The 20,768-nt window shown below is 55.2% G+C and overlaps 3 protein-coding genes across 5 annotated transcripts; 2 read left to right on the top strand and 1 right to left on the bottom strand.

Annotated features, from left to right (window-relative positions):
• Positions 1 to 33: 33 nt before the first annotated feature.
• Positions 34 to 5,025, top strand: SF3A2 (splicing factor 3a subunit 2). Its single transcript, XM_084302874.1, has 9 exons — positions 34 to 92; positions 458 to 628; positions 1,122 to 1,193; positions 1,519 to 1,565; positions 2,017 to 2,126; positions 2,775 to 2,824; positions 3,174 to 3,314; positions 3,822 to 3,890; positions 4,543 to 5,025. Exons 2-9 carry the CDS (start codon positions 503 to 505, stop codon positions 4,873 to 4,875), a joined length of 948 nt encoding a protein of 315 aa, XP_084159000.1. The 5' UTR covers positions 34 to 92; positions 458 to 502; the 3' UTR covers positions 4,876 to 5,025.
• A 2,383-nt stretch (positions 5,026 to 7,408) lies between these two features.
• On the top strand, positions 7,409 to 11,077 carry AMH (anti-Mullerian hormone; the record flags this gene model as incomplete). Its single annotated transcript, XM_084302563.1, has 5 exons — positions 7,409 to 8,018; positions 8,613 to 8,791; positions 9,559 to 9,682; positions 9,778 to 9,961; positions 10,162 to 11,077. The coding sequence occupies 5 exons, from the start codon at positions 7,409 to 7,411 to the stop codon at positions 11,075 to 11,077; spliced, it is 2,013 nt and encodes a 670-aa protein (XP_084158689.1).
• Positions 11,078 to 12,094: 1,017 nt separating this feature from the next.
• Positions 12,095 to 17,420, bottom strand: JSRP1 (junctional sarcoplasmic reticulum protein 1). 3 transcript variants are annotated; one of them, XM_084302482.1, is made up of 7 exons: positions 17,358 to 17,420; positions 16,013 to 16,052; positions 14,602 to 14,761; positions 13,952 to 14,104; positions 13,779 to 13,844; positions 13,567 to 13,700; positions 12,095 to 13,435 (listed from the first exon to the last, which is right to left on the bottom strand). In XM_084302482.1, the coding sequence occupies exons 3-7, from the start codon at positions 14,693 to 14,695 to the stop codon at positions 12,941 to 12,943; spliced, it is 942 nt and encodes a 313-aa protein (XP_084158608.1). In that variant the 5' UTR covers positions 14,696 to 14,761; positions 16,013 to 16,052; positions 17,358 to 17,420; the 3' UTR covers positions 12,095 to 12,940. The 3 variants fall into 3 exon arrangements, with proteins under 3 accessions (XP_084158608.1, XP_084158609.1, XP_084158610.1); XM_084302483.1 differs by having other exon boundaries at positions 15,995 to 16,052; positions 17,358 to 17,413; XM_084302484.1 differs by lacking the exon at positions 13,779 to 13,844.
• Between the last annotated feature and the right edge of the window lie 3,348 nt (positions 17,421 to 20,768).

Raw genomic sequence — 20,768 nt, 5'->3', positions numbered from 1 at the left:
CGGAAGCGCCGCGCCGGAAGCCGGAAGTCGTGTGGCGGAGGGAGGGAGGGAGCAGCGCGCGTGCGCGGCGCGGGAGCGGGGGGCGCGCGCCGGTACGGGGGGGGAGGGGAGGGGGGGGGTCTGAGCCTCGCTGAGGGGATGGGGGGGGGGGGGGGGAGGGGTGAACCTCTGAGGGGGGCACTGAGCCTCGGTGGGCCCAGAGAGACGTTTTGGGGAGGAATTCATCGATCCTCCCAGAGTCGAGGGGGGCTGGGCGGGGGGGTGTCTGTGGGGGCTTGTCCGGGTTTTTGGGGGTTTTGCAGCTGCTCAGCTCGGGGCTTGGCGGCACGAGGCCTGCGCGGCCCGGGGCTGTGTCACCCGGCGCGTGTCCTGAGGCCTTGCTGCTGGGTCTGGGGATGGAGCCCGGCTGAGGGGAAGCATGAGTTGTCACTCACTTGGCTTTCTTTCATTTTTCCAGACCCTTTCTTTCTCCTGAAGTAGCTGAAGCAAAGAAGTCCCCATCATGGATTTCCAGCACCGTCCCGGAGGTAAAACTGGAAGTGGAGGCGTCGCCTCTGCCTCAGAAAGCAACAGAGACCGCAGGGAGAGGCTTCGGCAGCTGGCTTTGGAAACCATTGACATCAACAAGGTGAGCCTCGGCCTCTGCGTGCTCGGGAAGGGGAGGGCATGCTGTGCCAGCCCCACAAGCTACGTGTGGATCAGTTCAGGGCTTCACATCAGTGAAGTGGCTTGGAGGGCAAGAGGTTCGGTGGGGAGCTGTGGATTGGAGCAAATACTTCTGTTTCTGTTAATGTGGGATTTAAACAAGAAACATTTGTGGAAGGGCTAACCAGAGAGAAGCCAGCACTCATGTATTCAGGTAGCTGTTGTCATGTTATTTCAGTCTGCTCAGGACTGGTTCGTGTTTTGTTGTTCCTTGACTGCAGTTGGGAGTGCTGTTACCATTAAAAATCTGCTATTGTCTCTCTCTGTTTTCATAGTCCTAAAGTAGTGGTGTGCTAATAATTTAAACCTGTGAACTCAGTTCTTCCAGTGCAGGAGAAGTTCTGTTTTACATATTTTATTATTCTGTTGTTCTGGCATGTATCTTGCTTGTAACTTTTTAATAATTCTCTTCCTAGGACCCCTATTTTATGAAAAATCACTTGGGTTCTTATGAATGCAAGCTTTGTCTGACTCTACATAACAATGAGGTGAGTTGAACAGCTGCCTGTTTTGATCTCCACAGCAGCAGATATTTTAGAATAATACTGGCTTCAAGTGCTAGAACCGGGGATGTGCTTGATGACTGATTGCTGAAGAGTTGATGGGTGGGTAGTGGCTTGTGTGTGTTCAGCATGACAGTTTCTGACAGTTCAGCAGTTGTGAGCAATCTGCAATTTTTGAGTAAGATTTCTCTATGCTAGGGATTAAAATATCCTTGTCAACGTGAAATGTAGCTTCTCATCCATGTCAAGTATCTTTTGGTTCAGGAGCAGTCCTGTCTTTATTTAACTTTCTTCTGTCTTTTTTTTTTAGGGAAGCTACTTAGCACATACCCAGGGGAAGAAGCATCAGACCAATTTGTAAGTTAATCCCCATTGTAGCTTTGTTCTCCATTACCTAGGCACATTGAAATCATGATTATGAACACTTGTAAATCTTGAACTTGGTAGCACGTTGGGCTTGAATATTCTTTGACTGTTTGTTTCCTAGTGAAGAGTTTTGGTTTAGATGACTAGTTTGTGGAGTTCTTTCCCTTTTTTACTTCAAGAAGTTGTCTCGGCTCCATCTGGAGATTGGCACAAAGGTCATCCAAGGTTGGATAAGATAATTGAGATGACAGCTTTTGGTCAGGGGAAGGCATAGATAAAACTGACCTGCAGTGATGCACATGGAAGAGGAACAGTTTCACCAATATGCTTTCTGTAAAGTACTAAAATATTCCGTGGCATGGGATTCACACTGCTTTCTAGCCTATCCTTCAGAAACAAGTGCTACTAACCTTTTAATTTTGCGAATTTCAAATGAATTCAGGGCCCGTCGAGCTGCCAAGGAAGCTAAGGAAGCTCCTGCCCAGCCTGCACCAGAAAAAGTCAAAGTGGAAGTGAAGAAATTTGTGAAAATTGGACGACCGGGTTATAAAGGTACATCAGTAATGCCTGTCACAGCAGATACCTAATGCCTGCTGGAGCTTACTTGAAGTGCAGTGCTATGGATATGAATTATTAACTAGTCTTTTTAGTAGATCTGTCCATAAATAAGATATGGGCTTATCTCATGATGTCCTTTATTGTTTAAATTACCCATGGAACATCTCTTTATTGCTGACAGTCGAGTGAGAACCATTTTAATAATAGATTGGTATGTCTAAGTCTTCAGCTATTATAATACTTGTGCAGGAAATGAAGGCACTGCTTCCGACTCTGTTCTCCATTTGTTGTGCTGTACCATCTTTCACTAATGCTCACAAGTCACTTATTGGATGTATAGCTCAGGTCTTTTCTCTGAACTCCCCATTGTTTTGTTTTGGCCTTCAGTATGAAACTCAGCTGCTTTATCTCCCAGCTTTGTCTGCAGTGCACAGTGTGTCAGTGTCTTTGCCCCACAGCAACTGAATTTCAGTAGAGACCCACAGTAACTTTGGTTAAAGACATTGTGGCGATTTATTTGATAAATGGGAAACAAAATCTCATAATATTTGTTGTTTGGAGCCTTGTGTCTTTCCTAGGGCAGAAGTAATATTGTTCTGACCCTTTTCTGTTACATGCTGAGCTTTCTTATTTTCTTTACAGTCACCAAACAGAGAGATCCAGAAACAGGCCAGCAAAGCCTGCTCTTCCAGGTAAGGTCACTGCTAAATTTTTTTTTTTTTCTCTGGGTTACCCAGGTAAAACACTGGTAAATGAGCAGTTCTTCTCAGGACAATAAATAAAAAATAAAATAAAATAAAATCTTTACCTAGCTAGTTTTCTGCTGATGATTGTGTCAAGTAAATGGAAGAATCCATGATCGTAGTTGTCCAGATGTTTCTTTTGGTAGCGCTAAGTTGGGTGGGTGGTTTTTTGTTTGTATGTTTTTTGTTTGTTTTGGAGCTTCTCTCTAGACTTCTTTTATAGTTGAGGATTTTGTTCTGTATGATGGGGTGGTGAAAAGGGAATATTCTCCTAAATGCTGCAGTAACATCCCAACAGATTGATTATCCAGAGATTGCAGAAAGCATCATGCCTCGCCATCGGTTCATGTCCGCGTATGAACAAAGGATTGAGCCTCCTGATAGACGCTGGCAGTACCTTCTGATGGCAGCCGAGCCCTACGAAACCATAGCTTTCAAGGTAAGATTTGGGATTGACTGATTATAGAGTTCCCTTCCCACATTTTCCAAGACATTAATTCCCTGTGATTGTCGTTATAGACTTGTACTGTTCTGGCCTTTGGGGGGGTTAATGGAGTGGAAAGGAGGGTCAAGAAGACGTGGCTGGAAGTTGTTAAACTCTGCTGAGAATTAGTGGAGGACTCTGGCATGAAAACTCGGTTCTGTGTTGAGCTCTGGGGAGCTGTTGAATTCTTGGTGTCTGGCACAGGAAGGAGCCTTCTGGGCTTCGCTTCTCATCCTTTGTGCAGATGTTAAGGGAGGTTTTATTGCCAGCATACTTATCCTTGACCGATAGGGAAGTAACTTAATTCTTTCCTGCCCCCATCTCTATCTAATAACATCCGAGATGAGCACATCTCACAAGGCCTGGAATAGCTGTGCTTATCTTGCAGGCTCTAAAGCTAAAAAGGACCACTGAGCTAATCTGGTGGTGCTAATAATAGCTCCTTATTCTTTTTTGTTGCAGGTGCCAAGCAGAGAAATCGACAAAGCAGAAGGAAAGTTTTGGACGCACTGGAACAGGGAAACCAAACAGGTAGCTGGAGCATTGCAGCATCTTTCTTGAGGGTTGAAGAGGGAAAGGAGGGCTGAGCAGCCTGTGGGGACAGGCAGTGCAGGGAGAGCACACATCAGTTATGTCCATTTTGGCTTTGATGCTAAAGTCTTCACTCGTTCAGTGCAACTATGTAGTGATTCCTCCTGACAGAAGGATCTTCCTGTGTTCTTTGTGAAAGTTTAATCAGAGAGGCAGAATCTTCTGAGTGAAACTTGCTGTCAGCAGCAGCAGAACAGTGCATAAATACACAACACTGCGTCCTCCATGTGGGCTGCTCGGTGCAGGCTTCCCGCGCAGTTGTCTGTGATGGTATGGACATGCTCACTAGCTATTGTGTGGGAGGACAGGGGATGAGTGCACACTGGGGGATCCTGACCCCATCACATAAAGCTGAGCACTTGGAACAAGTTTTGTAGGAGTTCAGGTACCGGGCAGGTTTGGTGCAAGTCCATGAACGTTAAGTAGAAAGCCAGCCGTGATCGGTGACACTTACAGTTCAGGAGAGAACTGCACTTTGCTCCTGGAGGCCATGCGTGTGGACAGAGCAGCTGTTGTGTGATGGCGCAGTGTTGTCTTGAGCGTTAATTGTTCCCTTCTCTTTGTTTTTCTCCCTCTCCCTTCCCCTCCCCAGTTCTTCCTTCAATTCCACTTCAAAATGGAGAAGCCGCCAGCTCCTCCGAACCTCCCTCCAGGCCCTCCGACCGTGAAGCGGCCTCCTCCGCCTCCGCTGATGAACGGCTTGCCTCCACGGCCACCTCTGCCGGACTCCATGCCACCTCCTCCTCCGGGAGGCATGACTCTGCCTCCTATGCCTCCCTCTGGACCGGTGCCACCACCTCCAGTGCCACCTCAGTTGCCACCAGCACCTGGTGTTCCTCCCCCTGCTCCTCTGCCCCCCATGATGAGACCTCCTCTCCCCACGGAGGGGCCAGGCACTATCCCTCCTCCACCTCCCTCCAACTGAAGCCCCTCTGGGACTTGGTCCCACTGGACTCCTCTGCCTCATACCTTTTTATATGCAGGTTACAATTGAGTCAGATAAACTTTTGTTTTGTATGCCTGTGATTTTGAGTAAATCCTGTAGGTTCATTAAAAGATTTTCAATTTTCCGTTCTCTATGTCTTCCCGTGTATTGGTTAAAAATGTTGCTGTGTGTTCAGTTTCTTTAGCCCTTAAATGTATAAAATGTTCCCAGTCTGGTTATATTTTGGAAGTTATCCAAGAGGAGACAAAGGGCTGGAAATCTCTAGGCACCTCGCCTTCAGTCAGCTACTTCTGATTGAAGTAGTTGCATCGACCTTAGCTCAGCTGTGCTAGCTTAACACATTTCCCCACCATAGACTGCTTGATGTGTATCATAAATTACTGCCAGTTAATCAGTTGCTATTCAACTGAAGTCCTTTATGAAGCAGTTCATCTGGTGATTGGGAGACTTGTCATAGACACACTTAAAGGGTTTTATTACTGCGTTGCCAGTAATCCTGTTGGTGGGCAGAATGGAGGGCCAGCAAAATTTTCAACATGCAATTTTTCATCTTCCTGCTGAATTGCAGTTACAAGCAGAAGAGCGTTGCTCATGCTGAGTCCAGAGACATTTCTCCTCCAGGCACTGGAGCACTACAGTAGCTCAGGTGTTGCCAGCTAGAACCACAGAAAAATGTCTCCTAAGGAAATCAGTTTGGACTGCTTTTCAGGGGTCCTTGAGAAGCCCTAGACAAGGTTTCGTTGATGATTTTAAAAAAATCATCAACTTTCCCCAAAGCGCAGTTGTCTAGCTCCTGCTTGTTAGACTGTTTATGCCAAATGGGGGTTCACAAACAAAGCATTGGTGCTCTTGTGTTTGACAATGGTAAAGGATTTCTGGGAATGTTTAGTCAGAAGAAATTACCAAAACTGCAGTTACATTAAGTCCAGGTTTGTTATTGTATTTCACTAGATGCTGTTTGTATCATTGTGAAGCACCTGCTGTCATTAAATATTTTTTTATTGTGCATGTCCTCCCACTAGCAGATTAGTTTTGGCAAGCTTTTAGTTCCTTTGTGGTTTTATTTATACTACATGTTTCCTTCAAGCAATCATTTGGTTCAGATTAAAAACAGAAAATGCTCTAAACTTTCTCCTCTCTGTCCTTTTCAGGATTCCCTTCCCCAGACGGGCGTTCCAGCAGGCGGGTGACAGCAGGGCCTCGGCGGGTGCAGGGTGAGAGCACCAGGGTTGTGTTGGCTCTGTCGGTGCCTGTCTCTTTCCACAGGCTGCCCGGGGAGGCTGAGCTCGTGTCCTGCACCGGCTGTGTGCCTGATGGGTGGAAGGAGGCCGGGTCTTCGCCTCTTCTGCTGGCCGGATGCAGATCCTACTGTGTGCCCTGCAGACGTGAGAGCCAGGCAGAGCGTGTCCAGCTCCCACCTGCTTTATTGCAGCGCCGGGAGCACTTTTTCTCAATCTGAGCTGGCCCAGTGCCTGGGACAACTTGTGTGAGCCTTCTCTCTGCCAGGTTCCTGTCCTTTGTCTCTGCTCCCATAGAAGAGAGGTCTGTGCTCGCAAGGCCTTTGGTCTGTTGCCCTTTGTCCCTGTCTGGCTCAGGCGTGCAGTCGGTCAGGGTCAGCCCACTCATGACGTGCTGGAGCAATATCCCGAGCTTCAAACTGCAGAAGTCCTGAGAGCCCAGAGGAAGGTCTGACTGTGTTGGGAATGTTTGCAGGTACATTGAGGCTGAGGAGATAACCTCTGGGAGGGCGGTTTATTTGGAGTGTGTTAGGTAGGTGGTATTAGTAATTCCAAGTGAGCACTGGTATCAAACAGAAGTCTTTATAACACAGGCATTATGAGACTTTCCAAGACCTGATCTATTAAAGCCTGCAGTATTAAAATTCATTGGGCTGCTGCTGCACCCTGTGAGAGTCTCCCTCACACGTCCTGGGAGCTTTGAGATGCAACCCAGAGCTCAGATATGTTAAGAGCCTCTGCAAGGCGGCCCATACACCATGGTACAGGAGGTACCAGCCAAGGGGGAGGCTTTCCAGCAAAGAGGGAGCTTTCTATACATTTACTTAGTTTCTTCCCATTATCTGTCTTTATCCCCCTCCTCCAAGTCTAGCCAATTCTTGCCTCCTGGTGTTTCACTGCCAACAGGAGTAGTATGTGCCAGTCCCCATGCAGATTCAAGTCTAGACTTCTACCCTCCTTTAAAAAACATCTGAAGTCAAGGACGTGCATCCCTACAAGTAGGAGAAACAGCTTTAATTTATTATTTTTTTTTTTTACAATTTCAATACTGGATGCAAACCCAAAAATAGAACAGAAAAGTTTCTTTGAAATATCCCTCCCTCCTTTCCAGCGTGACAGTATTCGAGTTTCTCAAGGGAGGTGTGTTGTGCATTGTCAACTCAAGGCCATCAGCTTTTAAAAGGGAGATGCCGTCCTCCCCTTCCGCACAAATGTTTTGGGAGATGCGTTTGAGCAGCTCAAACAACTGCATTTGGCATAGCTGAAGCAGGAACATGAAGCCTGCTCTTGGGGTACTTTTGCCGTGCCTGGCGCTGTTGCTCCCCTCTGCAGCGCTGCCAAGAAAAGGGAGCCCAGGGGAAAGGGTCTCCCCTGCTGGCACACTGGAGCTGAGCCTCTCGGAGGAGCTGGGACTTGAAGCAGAAGAGAGAAAAAGAGAAAATGCAAGCGTGCAGGCCAGAGCGGGACCCAGCTCATTGGTGAGATCGAAGAGGACCTCTGCTACTCGCCTCTTCTCCAAGACAGAGCCAGGAGCAGGGTGCCTGCAGGCGATGCCTGCGGATGGAGGCATCGGCTGGGCTGGCTCCAGCCTCCACCCCTGGCCTCTGGGGGGGCTGGAGGGCCCGGTCTGCAGGATGAAGATGGACCAGGACCAGGACGGGGTCCCGCCGAGCCACCTGGAAGTCATGGGTGTTCTCACCCACTATGAAAGTGGCTTCATCAAGCTGCTGAGGCAGCGCACTGGCTGGGACCGGAGCGACCTCACAACCTTCGGGCTGTGCCCGTCAGAGGACACGGGTGCTGCGCTCCGGCCCCTGCAGCGTGTCCAGGAGCACCTGGCGGAGCCGGGGCAGGACCGGTTCCTCATCCTGCGCCTGGAGGAAGGTAAGTGCCAAACCCGGGCTGGGACAGTGCTCAGGTAGGCAAATGCTACTTCTGGGCCTAAGTCAGAGATGCCAATGAAGAATTAAATTTGCAGGGCTGGATATGCCTTAAAATTAGTTAAGCAGTAAAATAGGATGTCTTCCCATATTCTATTTAAGAAGCTGTATCTTTCATAGAGATGACAGCTTGTATGCAACGATGAGTCCTCGCTTGTGACTGATGCCCCAGTGCCACAGCATTGGTGGCTTCTGTACTGCTCGTGATCATTTTGGTTGTAGGAGTGTTCCTCTCTTTCTGTCTCGATCACTGGGATTCAGACCCAGTACCAATTCTGTCTGACAGGGAAAAGAGAAGAGACAGACAAGTAGACCTGAGTGGTCCTTGGAGGGTCCACAGCAAGGGGGCCTTGCTGCTTTCAGTCATCTAAAGCACAAGCAATTTGCAGCATCCTTCCACCCTCCAGCTCCTGTTCCTGGTGCTCCGAGTGCCCTGCAGGAGCAGTGCCCGGCCCCAAAGCCCCTTCCTTGCCCGCTCCCCGCCCAGTGCACTGCGTGCCCACAGGTTGTTTCACCCCCTTTTTGTTTTCCTTTGCAGTGAAGTGGGAAGCCCAGGCAAGGCTATGGTTTAAGCTGGCTTTCCAGGCGGAGGTGGGACGGTCACTGGGTGAGCTGCAGTTTGCCCTGCTGCTCTTCTACCCGGGCAGCCGAGCAGGGAGAGGCGCTGGGAGCCATGAGGAGCTGCTGGCCGCGGGCACAGGGCTGGCGCAGGAGCAGGTGGGTGGCCATGCTGAGCCCCACGGGGCCTGGTGCCAGGAGGGAAGGTGGGAGAGGGGGTGTCTTGGCTCTGCTGCTCCCCATCCCTTCTCTGCACTTTCCCCATCCCCTCCCAGCGCTTTCCCCATTCCTTCCCAGCACATTTTCCATCCCATCTCACCATCTCCCTTCCCTTCCCTTCCCTTCCCTTCCCTTCCCTTCCCTTCCCTTCCCTTCCCTTCCCTTCCCTTCCCTTCCCTTCCCTTCCCTTCCCTTCCCTTCCCTTCCCTTCCCTTCCCTTCCCTTCCCTTCCCTTCCCTTCCCTTCCCTTCCCTTCCCTTCCCTTCCCTTCCCTTCCCTTCCCTTCCCTTCCCTTCCCTTCCCTTCCCTTCCCTTCCCTTCCCTTCCCTTCCCTTCCCTTCCCTTCCCTTCCCCTGGGGCTGACGGGGCCGAGCCGTGCCTGAAGATGGTGCTGTTACCCTGTCCCCAAGCTGCTGGCGGGGACAAAGGGAAAGCACCTTGGGGTGCACAGCGGCCCCCCATGCACGGCTCCCTCCCCTCCCAGCACTCTCCAGCCTGGCTGGTTTTAGGGCCAGCAAATCCTCCAGTGTGAGGTGAGCCCACCCAGTGCTGCTTCCCTGGATGCTCTCTGGGCTGTCTTAGTGTCCATACCTTGCCCCTGGGCATCCAGAAAGCAGGGATCATAACGGGGTCTTGTGTTAGTGCTGCCCCCCCGCCATGCCTCCCCCAGGTTCTCAGGGGCTCCTGTGACTTCTGCCTCCCTGCAGAGCCTCTGCCTCACTAGGGACACCCAATACCTGGTCCTTGGAGCCTCGGTAGCATCCGTGACCCACACCAGCGAGGAGCTCAGCTTCCAGGTGACCCTGGCCATCAGACATCGCGATGATGGAGGTGGGGACTGTGGCAGCAGGGGACAGCGGTGCTGATGGCCCCTGTGCCCTGGCCGGGCACTGGGGACCTGGCTGCTGCACTGTCCCCACCTACAGGTGCCCTGCTGCCCCCCACGGAGACCCAGCAGCTCCTCTTCGGCTCGGATGACAAATGCTTCACCAGGATGACACCCGTACTGCTCCTGCTGGCGAAGTCCTGGCGGGGGCACGATGCTTTGGCCTCTTCCTCCTACCTCTCCGCTGATGGAGTGGTGGACGTGGCTCCATACCCACAGCTCAGGTCTGTGCCTTTCATCACAGCCACAGAAAAACACGGGGTGGGAAGGGGGGGGTAGGGGAAAAGCCCCTCTGTCCCACCCGTGGGGATCAAGGCTGGGAAAATGCGGGGCACACCTGGGTGGGGCAGAGGTGCTGTGGCCCAGCCCATCACCCCCAAGGGTGCAAGGGGCCCCTGTGACCCTCTCTGTGCTCTCTTAGCAGCCCACCCCAGCATGAGACCGTGGAACTGCTACCCTCCACTGCCCCCAGCCAGGCCAACACCTCATCCCTGGCCCCCGGGGATAGCGGGCAGTTCCTGGGCATGCTGACCCGCTTCATCCGCCGGGTGCTGAGCCCCTCCAGTGAGCCGCCCACCCAGCCCAGCTCCCACCACTGGCTGGACTTCCAGATGATGGAGACGCTCCCTCACCAGCTGCTCAACCTGTCTGAGACAGCAGCGCTGGAGCGGCTGGTGCAGTCGGAGGAGCCTTCGGTGCTGCTTTTCCCCCAGGAGGGCAGTGCCGGGCTGGAGCAGCATTTCGGGGACTGGCAGCCAGAGGGGACCGTGCTGCAGCTGCTGATGGGCAAGCTGCAGGCAGTGATCCAGGAGCTGAGGGACATCCCGGCGTTCCAAGCCAACATGGGGCTTTTCCAGCACCTCCTGAGCTTCTGCTACTACCTGCCAGGGCCAGGCACGGGCAGCGCGGGTGAGCGGCCGCCTGGCTCTGGGAAGCTGCACGCGCTGCTGCTGCTGAAGGCGCTGCAGACGGTGCGGGTGCACTGGCAGGAGCGGAGGAAAGTCCTGCGACAAAACCGCAGCGCCCGGCATCAGGCCCACTGCCGGCTGCAGGAGCTGACCATCGACCTGCACGACCGCAAGTTCATCGTCATGCCCACCGTGTACACGGCCAACAACTGCGAGGGTCCCTGCAAGCTGCCCCTCTCCACACGTGTCCCCAGCTACTACTCGCACACGGTGCTGCTGCTGGGCATGCAGGAGCGGGGCTCGCCCCTGCAGCGTGCTCCCTGCTGCGTGCCCGTCCGCTACTCGGACCAGCTCATCATCAGCGTGTCTAGCCAGGGGCTGGAGGTGCGCAAGTTCCCCAACATGGTGGCAGAGGAGTGCGGCTGTCGGTAGAGGCTCCTGCCCATAGCCCTGGAGCGCCCCTGCAGCTTTGCTTCTCGCTGAGACGTGAGCACTCCTCCGCATGTCTTTTCCCATTGGTTTGCCTTGCTAGCGTTGTTCTGGTTCTGGGTTTGCAGCCGTGCTGCTCCCTGGAGGGCTGCCAGCCTCCTGGTGCTTCCCTGCTCCATCTGCAGAGGCTGGGGATGTCCGAGGTGCCCAGAGGCTCAGACTGCAGTCTGGTTCTGACCCTCAGTGGGGTTTGGGCTGGGTACGGGACATGCAGGGCATCAGAGACAGGGCAAGTCTGTTCTAGTTGGGGCCACATCTATTTATCCACTGCTGCTGTGGCTACTGCCTCTCAGCCTCCCTGCAGCCTCCCCTGGCTGTTCTGAGCCAGCCCATGCCCACCACTGACCCGCATCCCTCCCTGTGCTCTCAGGGGTAAAACAAGCAGCAACCCCCCTGTTCTCACCAGCTTCAGCTCTGCCTTTCCCCGGGGACCCATCTCCAGACTTGGCAAAAGCCACAGTGTGGGAGTCCCTGCTGGGTGACCCCGGCATCGTGCCCCTGCTGTCACCGCTGCCTGGGGCACGGCAGAGGGAGGGGAAAGCTCTGGGGGGGGGACGATCCCATTACATGTCCTGCCCTTAGCGGGTGCAAACTGCAGCTGCCCATTGGCAGCACGTCCCCTTCCCGGCGGCTGCCCAAGCACCTGCTGCATGCCCCCACTGGTGGCAGTGCACAGGGCCCGGCCCCCCTGGGTCATCTTGCAGCTGAGCCCGGTGCTCTGTGGGATGCACTGGGGGGCTGCTGTGGGGCCCGAGCCCCCCAAAAAGCAGAGCTTGGGCTCGCCCCCAGCACAGGGGATGGCTCTGGTTTGCAGTGTCCCCGCACTATCCAGGGGCTGGTGGGTGCCTCCTGACACCAGTGGGGACCTGGGTGAGCCCCTGACAGCTGGGACGGGGAGGCCCAGCCCCAGTGCTGTTTTTTCTCCCTTTCCTTTTGAAAAAACACAAGCATATCCAGGGCTGTGATTTTTTTCTCTCTCTTTTTTTTTTTTTTTAACATTCAATTTAATACCTTATTAAAAATGAAAATAGTTTATCTTAACCTCTGTTGGTTTAGCAAATACTCAAACCCACTGTGGTTTGGGGCTGTGAACGTCTCCTGTAGTTGCTACAGCGCTGCAAGATATTGCACTTGTGCTTTGTTCCTAAAAGCGACTCTGGGAAGGCAGGTTCAAGGGGAGCCCCAGCGATGGCGCTGCCAGTGGGGTTTTGCTCTGGGCAAGCTTCGTGTCTCCATGCGGTGGTGGCGGGGCCGGGTTCTGTTCCTTGTTGTCCCTTCAAGGCTGGCATCAGCCTGGCTTCTTTAACCCGGAACACACTTCTCTCTTTGATTTGCTTTCAATAAAACCAGTAACTGAATTCAAGAGCTAAGTGGTCTGGAGACACCCTCTGTTTGCTGGGCTGTGCTGTGCCCACGCCGCAGGTGCCGCAGTTGCAGCGCAGAGCATGGGTGAGCTGCAGGAGCGCTGTCTGTTGGGGATGGAGTGAGGCACAAAGCCCAGGTGGAGAGGAGCTCGTTTCCCTGCTCCCTTTCAGGTTGCCTTTGTGCAGCTCATCCAAGGGGGCCCAAAGTCCTCACAAAGGCTCATGCTTGGCCAGGTGGCATGGGCGGGTGGCACAGCAGGACCCTGATGTCCCCAAACTGCTCTGACCGCACCAGCCCCTGGCTCCTCTCCAGCCACAGCAGGGCTGTGGCCGCAGGGGCTCGGCAGATAGACAGAGTCCATGCATCCACAGCCCTTGCCAGGGGTGGTGGCAAGATTGGGCCCTCCCAAGGCAGCGCCGCCGAGCCCCTCTTGTCCCGGCCTCAGTCACGCCGCCTGCCCTCCCGGGGCCTGGCTGTGCCGTCCTTCCCTGCCTGCTCCCAGGGCTTCTTGCCCCTCTGCTCGCCCCGCAGCTGCCGCCAGTCTCGCCGGGTGCTCTCCTGGTGCTCGGCCCTGCCGGGGCGGCTCTTGCCTCCGTCCCTCCGGGGCTCATCCCGCTCCCGCCGGCTCTCCTTCCCCTCCCGGCCCCGCTTCTTGTGTGGCTGCTGCTCCGGCTCCTTGGGCGCCCTGGGGGCTCTGATGGGCTTGTCCTCAGGGGTCCTCTCCTTGGGGCGTGGATCCTGCCGGCCGCTCCTCTCTGCCGGGGCTGCGCGGCTGTCCTTTGCCTTCTCCTCCTTCTTCTCCGGGGCTCGGGGCTTTTCCCGTCCCTTCCTCACCTCCACCTTGGCTGGCAGCTCCTCAGGTTCCTCTGTGGGCTCTTCCTCCTCATCCTTCGGCTCTGAGCGGCCAAACCACTTCTTGAAGATCCAGGGCTCAGCCTGGGGGATGGAGGTGTCACACAGCCCAACCCTTGTGCCTGGGACCCCTCCTCAGCCCTCCCACAAGTGCTCCTCCACACTGGAGGAGCATCCCACCCTGGGATGCTGTTGCCCCCACCTCAGCCCCATACCAGGTTGCTGTCAGCATCGTTGCTGTTGTCATCATCACCGTCATCATCGCTGTTGTCATCCTCCATGCTGCTTTCAGGCTGGATGGGCTGGGGAGCCTCCACTTCTGGGGCCTCCTCCTTGGTGATGGTGACCTCTGGGGATGGAGAGGGATGAGCTGGTGTGCGAGGCCCCCAGCACCCACCCCTCTGTGCCCGCCCAGCTCTGAACCCACCAGGGATGGGAGGTGCTGGAGGCTCCTGCCTGCTGCTGCTGACACCGTCCCTTGAGCATGGCGGTGCTGGAGGAGAGGAGGGAAGAGAGGGCAGAAGAATGGAGGTGATGAAGGTAGGGTTTGGCCACCCTGGCACTGGGGGACCCTGTGCCTGGGACCAGTCCCCATCTCACCTTGGAGCACCTGGAAGCTGACGCTGAGCAGGGCGACGATGGAGGCCACCAGGATGCACTTGTTGAGGGTGAGCCCTTCCCAGATGAGCGGCTCCTCCGCGGGGTCCAGGCTGTGGGGCTCCACCTTCGTCTTCACAGGGAGGCTCTTGGGGACTGGGGAGCCCAAAGGGAACCAGGGTTACTGGGGGGGTAGGGAGGCACCAAAGGGCTCCATGCTGGGACAAAAGGGCCCATAGCCCCCCCCGCACCCCCTCCCACCCCAGCCCTGCCCTGCCCCAGACAGCACTGGGGGAGGTCATACTGTAGAAGGGATGTGGGGGAAGAAGGTCTTGGGGTGTCAGCCAGAGATGTTTGGACTGTGTGCAGCACCCCAGGGCTCCAGCAGGGATGAGCCCTCTGTGTGCTCCTGGTTCTGCTGCTCTCCCACTGGCCGTAGATCCCAGAAGGACAGGGAGCGGGGGTGGGATGTGGCAGGTGGAGGGGAAGCCCCATACCATGCTGTGCCACCCCACCCCACCCCATCCCAACCAGTTCCTGGGGGTTTTGGCAAGCAGATCTGGTCCCATCACCGCCCTGTGGCCAGACAGTGCAAGGGGTGCAGGACAGGGTGGCTGTTTTGGGGTAGATGAGGCTTTTCCATGCACACCTACCTGCAGGCACTGTGGTGCCTTTTGCTCCCACCTTCTCCACACGCTTCTTCTCCGCTGCTCTCTTGTCCGCGCTGAGCGCTGCCGGCTCGGGCATGCTCGGCTCGGGTGTGTCCGGATCCTGCTCACGGACACCCGGCCGGGTCCCCACCTCCTCTAGGCCCTGCACAGAGGGGAGGGAGTGTGGGTGTGCGAGCATCACGGCGCAGCATGGCCGGGTGGAACAGGGGCTCGGCTGCACCCCTCCTCCCAGATAAGGGGCACTGGATGCAGGGGGGATGCCAGGGTGGGCAGACAGAGCCTGGTCCCCTGTGGTTTCTCAGCTGGCAGGCAGAGCCCTGGTGTTTAACAGGGCTGGGTGGCTGCTGATGCAGACGCTGACCAGGCTCGTCACCGGCTCTTCCAGGAGCTACTGCCTGATGCCTGTGTTTGTATCAGAAAGCACGTTGGGATTTTTTTTTTTTTAATCTGCTAAGATTGATGCAGCCACTAGCTGGCCCCATGCTGCAGGCAGGCTCTGGGGTGCGGCTCGTGTGTTGGGCTGCCTTTGAGCAAGCCTAGCCCTGGGTGTCCCCACTCGTGGGAGCTGCCAGGATGGGACCCCGCTGTGGGCACATTGCAAAGGGCTCTGGGCTTGGTCCTGGGGCACAGTTTGGTGGCTCAGCTGCCTCCTGGCCTGTGTCAGTGGCGCTGGATTCATGCCACGAGTGAGAGTTACCCGCCAGCACAGCTCAGTGACAGCAACAGCTGAATGTGCCAGGCTGTGGCCCCCAGGGACAGACATGGGGTGAACCCCACAGAGCCCCCCCCCAGATCCTATTCCCGGCTGAATGTTGTGTTGGGAGGCAGCCCTCTGCCTCTGTCAGGACCTGGAAACCTCACCTGGGGCTGCACCTGAGCATGGCTGAAACCACAGGCACCAGGGCAGGATGCAGTCCCCTGCCCACTGCCACCACCAGTCCCCTGCTCTGCCAACATGAAACTGGAGCCCCTGCGGGGAGACACACTCCTGTGTCAGGCGAGTTGGTTTGCACGGTGCCACAGGTCATACACCCCAGCCCTAACCGGGCACAGGGTCCAGGCTCCTCATCCCCGGGTCAGGGGCTGTTTTCACACCTCCACCGGTGCAGTGGAGAACAAAGCTGTGTCTGTGCTGTCCTCCTTTCCCCTCCACCCCCAGGACCCATCCCCATGACCCCTCATGAGCCCCTATCCCAGCTCTTTCCTGGAAGGGAAGGGTCCAAACCCATTAGGTTGCAAGGTAGAAGCCACGCGTGCTTGGGGCCCAACCCAGCCCTGCAGCGAGCTTAAGTACTGAAATCCCCACAGCCTCTATCACCAGCTCATGCAAGAGGGACCTCAGACACTGCATCCCCTGCCCCAGTGACAGACCCACCTTCACCAGCACACTCACATGGGAATCTCCTGCTCTCCCTGCTGCTGCTCACCGGCACCTGGCAGAGACAAGCAGAGCACAGCCTGTTAGGGGTGAGGGGGGGACATGTGGGGTGCTGTGGAGTGGAGCAAGCCCAGGTTTGGCACCCCAGAACCATGCGGTGTTTCCCATGGTCACGGCATGGCCACAGCCTCTCCTGCCATTTCAGAAGACGGGCAGAAGCCACTGGCATCACGGCAGCAGCTTGAGAGGCTGTGGTGTAAGAGTGGGGTGAAAACGGTACCCAGCGGATGGGGTTTGGGGCTGCTGAGGCCCCAGGTGTCACCTTCCCGCATGTCCTGGGCAAGCTGAAGCTGAGAGGGGATGGTGACCTCCCTGCCACAGCACACGTGGGGACAAACAGCCCAAGGAGCACAAGAACACCCTGAAAACACCATCCCAAGGCTGTGGGCTCAGGTCTCCCAGCATCAGTGAGCTTAGCACCTGCTCATCTGGGATCTGCACATCCCATCTGCACAAGCCCTCACCAGGAGGAGGAATTTCTGCCCCATCTGCACCAGATTTAGTTTATTTTTCCCCAGTGGAACAATGAATGCTGAGAAAAAAATACCAATTCCCAGGCTACAATCCAAAACATGACATTGGAAGCAAAACAAACAGCTACAAGGAAACCTTTTGGCTGGGGAGCAATGGCCTGAAGGAGCTTTGCATTCAACACGAAACCAAACCAAGTCTTTGGTTTTCATTTTAGCTACCCCAGCAATGACAACCTGGTCATATCTCCCCTGGGATGTGGAGCAGCTACCACAAGGACTCAGATTTTGGGGGTCCCTCCCCACCCTCCTGGCTGTCCTCGCTTCTCCATGGTGAGGTGACAGCCAGGCAGTCCCTGGGGTGGTGGGATGGGCTGCTCACCCATGGGAGCAGCTTTCATGGGTGTTTCCCTGTCAGGCCATCTCCACAGCCGATGCACCAAGCACACACGACTGCCCAGCACGGCCACATGGCAGGGACGGGCACCGAGGCAAGGGCTGGCCACCCACGGCAGGGATGGTCACAAAAGCATGTAGCCTTGGCCACTAATGAAAACCAGCTCTGTTTTGCTGTCTGTGGGACTTTTCCTGAACCAGCCCAGGTTGCGGGAGCCTGAGGCTGCCTCCACTGCTGACTCACATCAAAGAAACTGCCAGAAATAGCCCCTTGCCTGCCCTCCCTTCCCTGTGCACGCTCACACGGCCACATCGGGACAGGCTCCATGGCCCCCAGTGTGCCAATTGCTGCTGCAGCACCGCATTCCCCTGTGCTGTGCCACGAACTGCTCCCCAGTTTGATTAAAAGGGTGAAAATCGACACAAAACCATACCTCGGGCTTGAGTGCTGCCACCTTGCCTTCGCCTGCGGGCTGGCGTGGACTGGCCAGGGTAATATACAGCAACAGCTGCCGGCCACGCCGAGCAAAATAGCACCCAATCACCGGGAGCTGCAGCACCCGAGCTCCCACCCCAGAAAAGGCAGCGCGGCACCAGGCTGCCCCCGAAATTGGGGCTGCTGCAGGGGTACAGCCCCGCGAGGCGGTCAGGATGTGGCTCTGCTCCCCGCGAGCATCCTGGCAGTGGGGTGGTGAAGGGATGAAGTATTTCTGGTTTTGGGGAGTTGGAGAGGAAAACCAGCCTCTGGGGTTGTGTTTCTGCAGGCAGGTGCAGCCTCAGGAAGGAGCCTGTCCTGTCCCCGGCCAGGTGGCACAGCCTGGCACATCCCAGCCGTGTCCTGCTTCAGGGACATCTCTTACGGTCTGACAGCGTTAGGTCTGACAACTTGAAGCTGTGACACGTCGCTTTTGCAGTGCTGACATTTGCCTTTAGCGCAGGTTTGATATTTCATCCATTGCAGGATCCAAGGGAGGGATAAAGCAGGCACTGGCATCCCAGAAGGGACTTTGCTTTCCTACAGAGCCGCGGGCAGTGGGAGCTAAAGGCAGCTGATCACCAAAAATGGCCACTCACTGCCTCTGGGCTCTGCAGCCAGTTTCAAGTAGTGCTGTTTCCTATTATCAGCATTAAAAACAAGTTACAGAGCATTTTTTCCCCCTAACATCACTTCAGCTTGATGCAGCCTTATTTTCCTGACACCTCAATGATGGATGGCACTGGCTGGCCTGTGTCCAAGCTTGGAGGGCTCCCAGAGTTTTACAAACAGATCCCAGGGCATTGGGACATGGAGGGAACATGCATAGTGCCAGGGCCTCACAGCCCAGCACAAAAGCTCACCTTCCTCATCCTCCAGCAGGGAACCTCCTGAGCCCTGAGCAGGATCCCAGGCATCCTCCTGCTCACCTGCATCTCACAGGCTGCCTGAGCCCCTCGCACCTTTGGCCAGCAAGACACCAGGCCGCAGTCCCGCTTTAGGACCATGCAGCAAAGGAGCTTGAGAGCAGCCGTCTGCTTTCCAGGGCAGGGATTTCCCCTCTTTGGCAGAGGCAGGACTGAGCATGCAGTGAACCCTGCTGCGGTATAAATAACATGCTGCAGAAGCTGAGCCCAGATGGAGAAAGAGCTGGAGCTGTAAACAAAGCCCTCCTCGCTGCGCCAGGGCTGCAGGCTCGCGTGCCAAGGGTATTTTTCTCAGTTTTATTCCCACTCCAATAAGGTCAGGGCAGTTAGCTGGCAAAGCACGCTTTATAGGGACATAATGAAAGCAGAACATCATCAACAAGCCAAATAAAAATCCCTTGTGCTCCCAGTTAACCCTGTTTCATTCCATGCTCTCAGGTCCGGCACCTTGCTTGCATCTCCTGCCGGAGAGCTCATGCCCCCTGGGAAGGCAAGGAGCTGAGTGCACAGTGATTACAGACAGAGCCCAAGCAAAGCTTCTTCCCACTTGTCCTCATGTGGGGCCATGGGATGGAAACTCCCCCATGCTTCTGGGGACCTCTCAGCATTTCCTGAGGTGGGAAGGGACCAGGATCAATTTTGTCCCTGCGTGTTTGGCTCTGAGCAGTTCTCTGCTGAGCTGCAAAGCCTCCATCTCCATTTCAGGAGCTAACCCAGGCAGATGGAGGAAGGAGAATCCCAGAGGCAAAATCTTTCCTAATCCCTTGGCCTCTCCCAGATCCTGGCCTCTCTCTTGTCCTGAGACTGAAAAAAGTGTCTCTCCCCTGTGGCTTCAGGGCTGGCACCCAAGCGCCAGGATTCATGGTCCCTCAGGACCCAGCTGTGCTCCAGCATCCCTGCGCTTCTATGGCAACACTCCCTTATCCTCCCACTGGGACATAATCTTCTTTCTCCCCATCTTTAATAACTTGCAGTTAAAAGGCAGTTGTAAAGACATGGAGTTAGTCACTGCTTATTTTCAGCACAGGTTCATTCTGCTGGTGGATTTTCCTGCCCTCCACACAGCTCAGCTTCTCTCCCAAGCCCTGGCTGCTGCAGCATCCCCAGCCTGGCCCTGTCTCCTGCACCCACAGAGGGGAGGAGATGCTCCAGCTGGGCACAAGCTGGGTTTTCCACTGTCCTACGTCATAGCCTGGGCACACTGCAGGTCCTTCCCCCACTGGCTGCATGCTGGATTTCATCTCTGGCTGCACCAGACCCATATGGCTGGATTCCCACAGCCAGGCAATCCGTAATGTTCCTCCAGCCCTCGGAGCACGCAGCCTCCAGCCCCTCACACAAGCAGGGTTGGGCTCTTGACCTGGTTTTAAGGACAGGAATTTCAACTGTGTCTGCTAAGCTGGTGCTCAGCCTGGTCCATGAGTCCAGCCAGCTCCATGCCAGCATTGCCCCAGCACCATCACCGTGTGCAGAGCGATGCCAGGGAGTGTTGCGCAGCCAATGGCACCAAACAAACTGCAGGAGATGCATGTAGTACTCAGGCCAGGCGTTGCATGAACTCGCCACAGGTACTTGGCATCTCAGAGCTCTCCACCCTTCCGTTAGATGTGGCTGGGCTCAGAAGTGGTCGGAGAGGTGCTGGCAGATGGAGGGGAGGATCACAGAAGCACAGTTTCTCGGGGAAATCAGGTGAAAGAGCATCCTGATCCCTCATACCATCAAAAACCTACAGGCACAGGTGTCCCCATGGCAACCTGGCTACATCCCAGTGCTGACAACAACATGCTGTTGACCTAAAATTCCTCTTTCGGTTGGATGCAGCACACATCAGCTCTTGCCATCCTGAAGGCTTGTGCAACGTCTGTGAGCTGAAACCCAGCCACTGCCACCCAGCCCTGAGGTAGCAGCCAGCAGAGTCAGCCAAGGAAATTACATGTATTCCTCTGGGTGATTGTGGGAACCACAGACCTTTACGAGCACTGTCGTTATTAGGGAGCACTCTGGAAGTTACAGGAAGCGAAGAGACATTTTCTCTCTGCCAGCTGTACTTCTGTCAAATCACTGATCTCTCATCATAGAAGATTTGAGATCCATTGCACTGAGCAATCTCCTTGTGGTGGTGCAGTTAATTGAAAGCCTGGAGCGTTTGGGAAGCTGGATGTTCCTGTGGCTCTGTGCCATCAGGCATTACTGTGAGGTTGGGTAACGCTTCCTGACACAGAGGCATCCAGAGAGAAACGGAGCATCCTTTACCCATGGCTGGTACCTGAATGGGCTCCGCCATCCTGGTGATGCCCTCCCTGGCTGCTCTTGGGTCACAGTCTGGGTCTTCTTGGCAGACAGCTGACAGAAAGTCCTGCAAGGACCCAGAGCTGGGCTCTGCCCCCTAGTTTTGGTATTGCAGTGATTTGGCCAGCCGGGGCCCTGTCTGCTCTCTTGGGGTG

The sequence above is a fragment of the Netta rufina genome (assembly GCF_964035555.1).
Source record: "Netta rufina genome assembly, chromosome: 28".
Classification (NCBI taxonomy): Eukaryota; Metazoa; Chordata; class Aves; order Anseriformes; family Anatidae; genus Netta; species Netta rufina.
The sequence above is the reverse complement of the archived record's forward strand: the minus strand, read 5'-3'. Positions and strand labels throughout refer to the sequence as shown.

What these genes read in the sequence shown, in the direction of transcription:
- JSRP1 (XM_084302482.1), bottom strand. Translation starts at nt 14,695, where the DNA reads ATGCCCGAGCCGGCAGCGCTCAGCGCGGACAAGAGAGCAGCGGAGAAG. An exon ending in TCCAGCACCTCCCATCCCTG is followed by an intron (nt 13,701 to 13,778) that starts GTGGGTTCAGAG and finishes CTCCATCCCCAG; the next exon opens with AGGTCACCATCACCAAGGAG. An exon ending in ACGATGCTGACAGCAACCTG is followed by an intron (nt 13,436 to 13,566) that starts GTATGGGGCTGA and finishes TCCATCCCCCAG; the next exon opens with GCTGAGCCCTGGATCTTCAA.
- SF3A2 (XM_084302874.1), top strand. Translation starts at nt 503, where the DNA reads ATGGATTTCCAGCACCGTCCCGGAGGTAAAACTGGAAGTGGAGGCGTC. An exon ending in ACGAAACCATAGCTTTCAAG is followed by an intron (nt 3,315 to 3,821) that starts GTAAGATTTGGG and finishes TTTTTGTTGCAG; the next exon opens with GTGCCAAGCAGAGAAATCGA. An exon ending in GGAACAGGGAAACCAAACAG is followed by an intron (nt 3,891 to 4,542) that starts GTAGCTGGAGCA and finishes TCCCCTCCCCAG; the next exon opens with TTCTTCCTTCAATTCCACTT.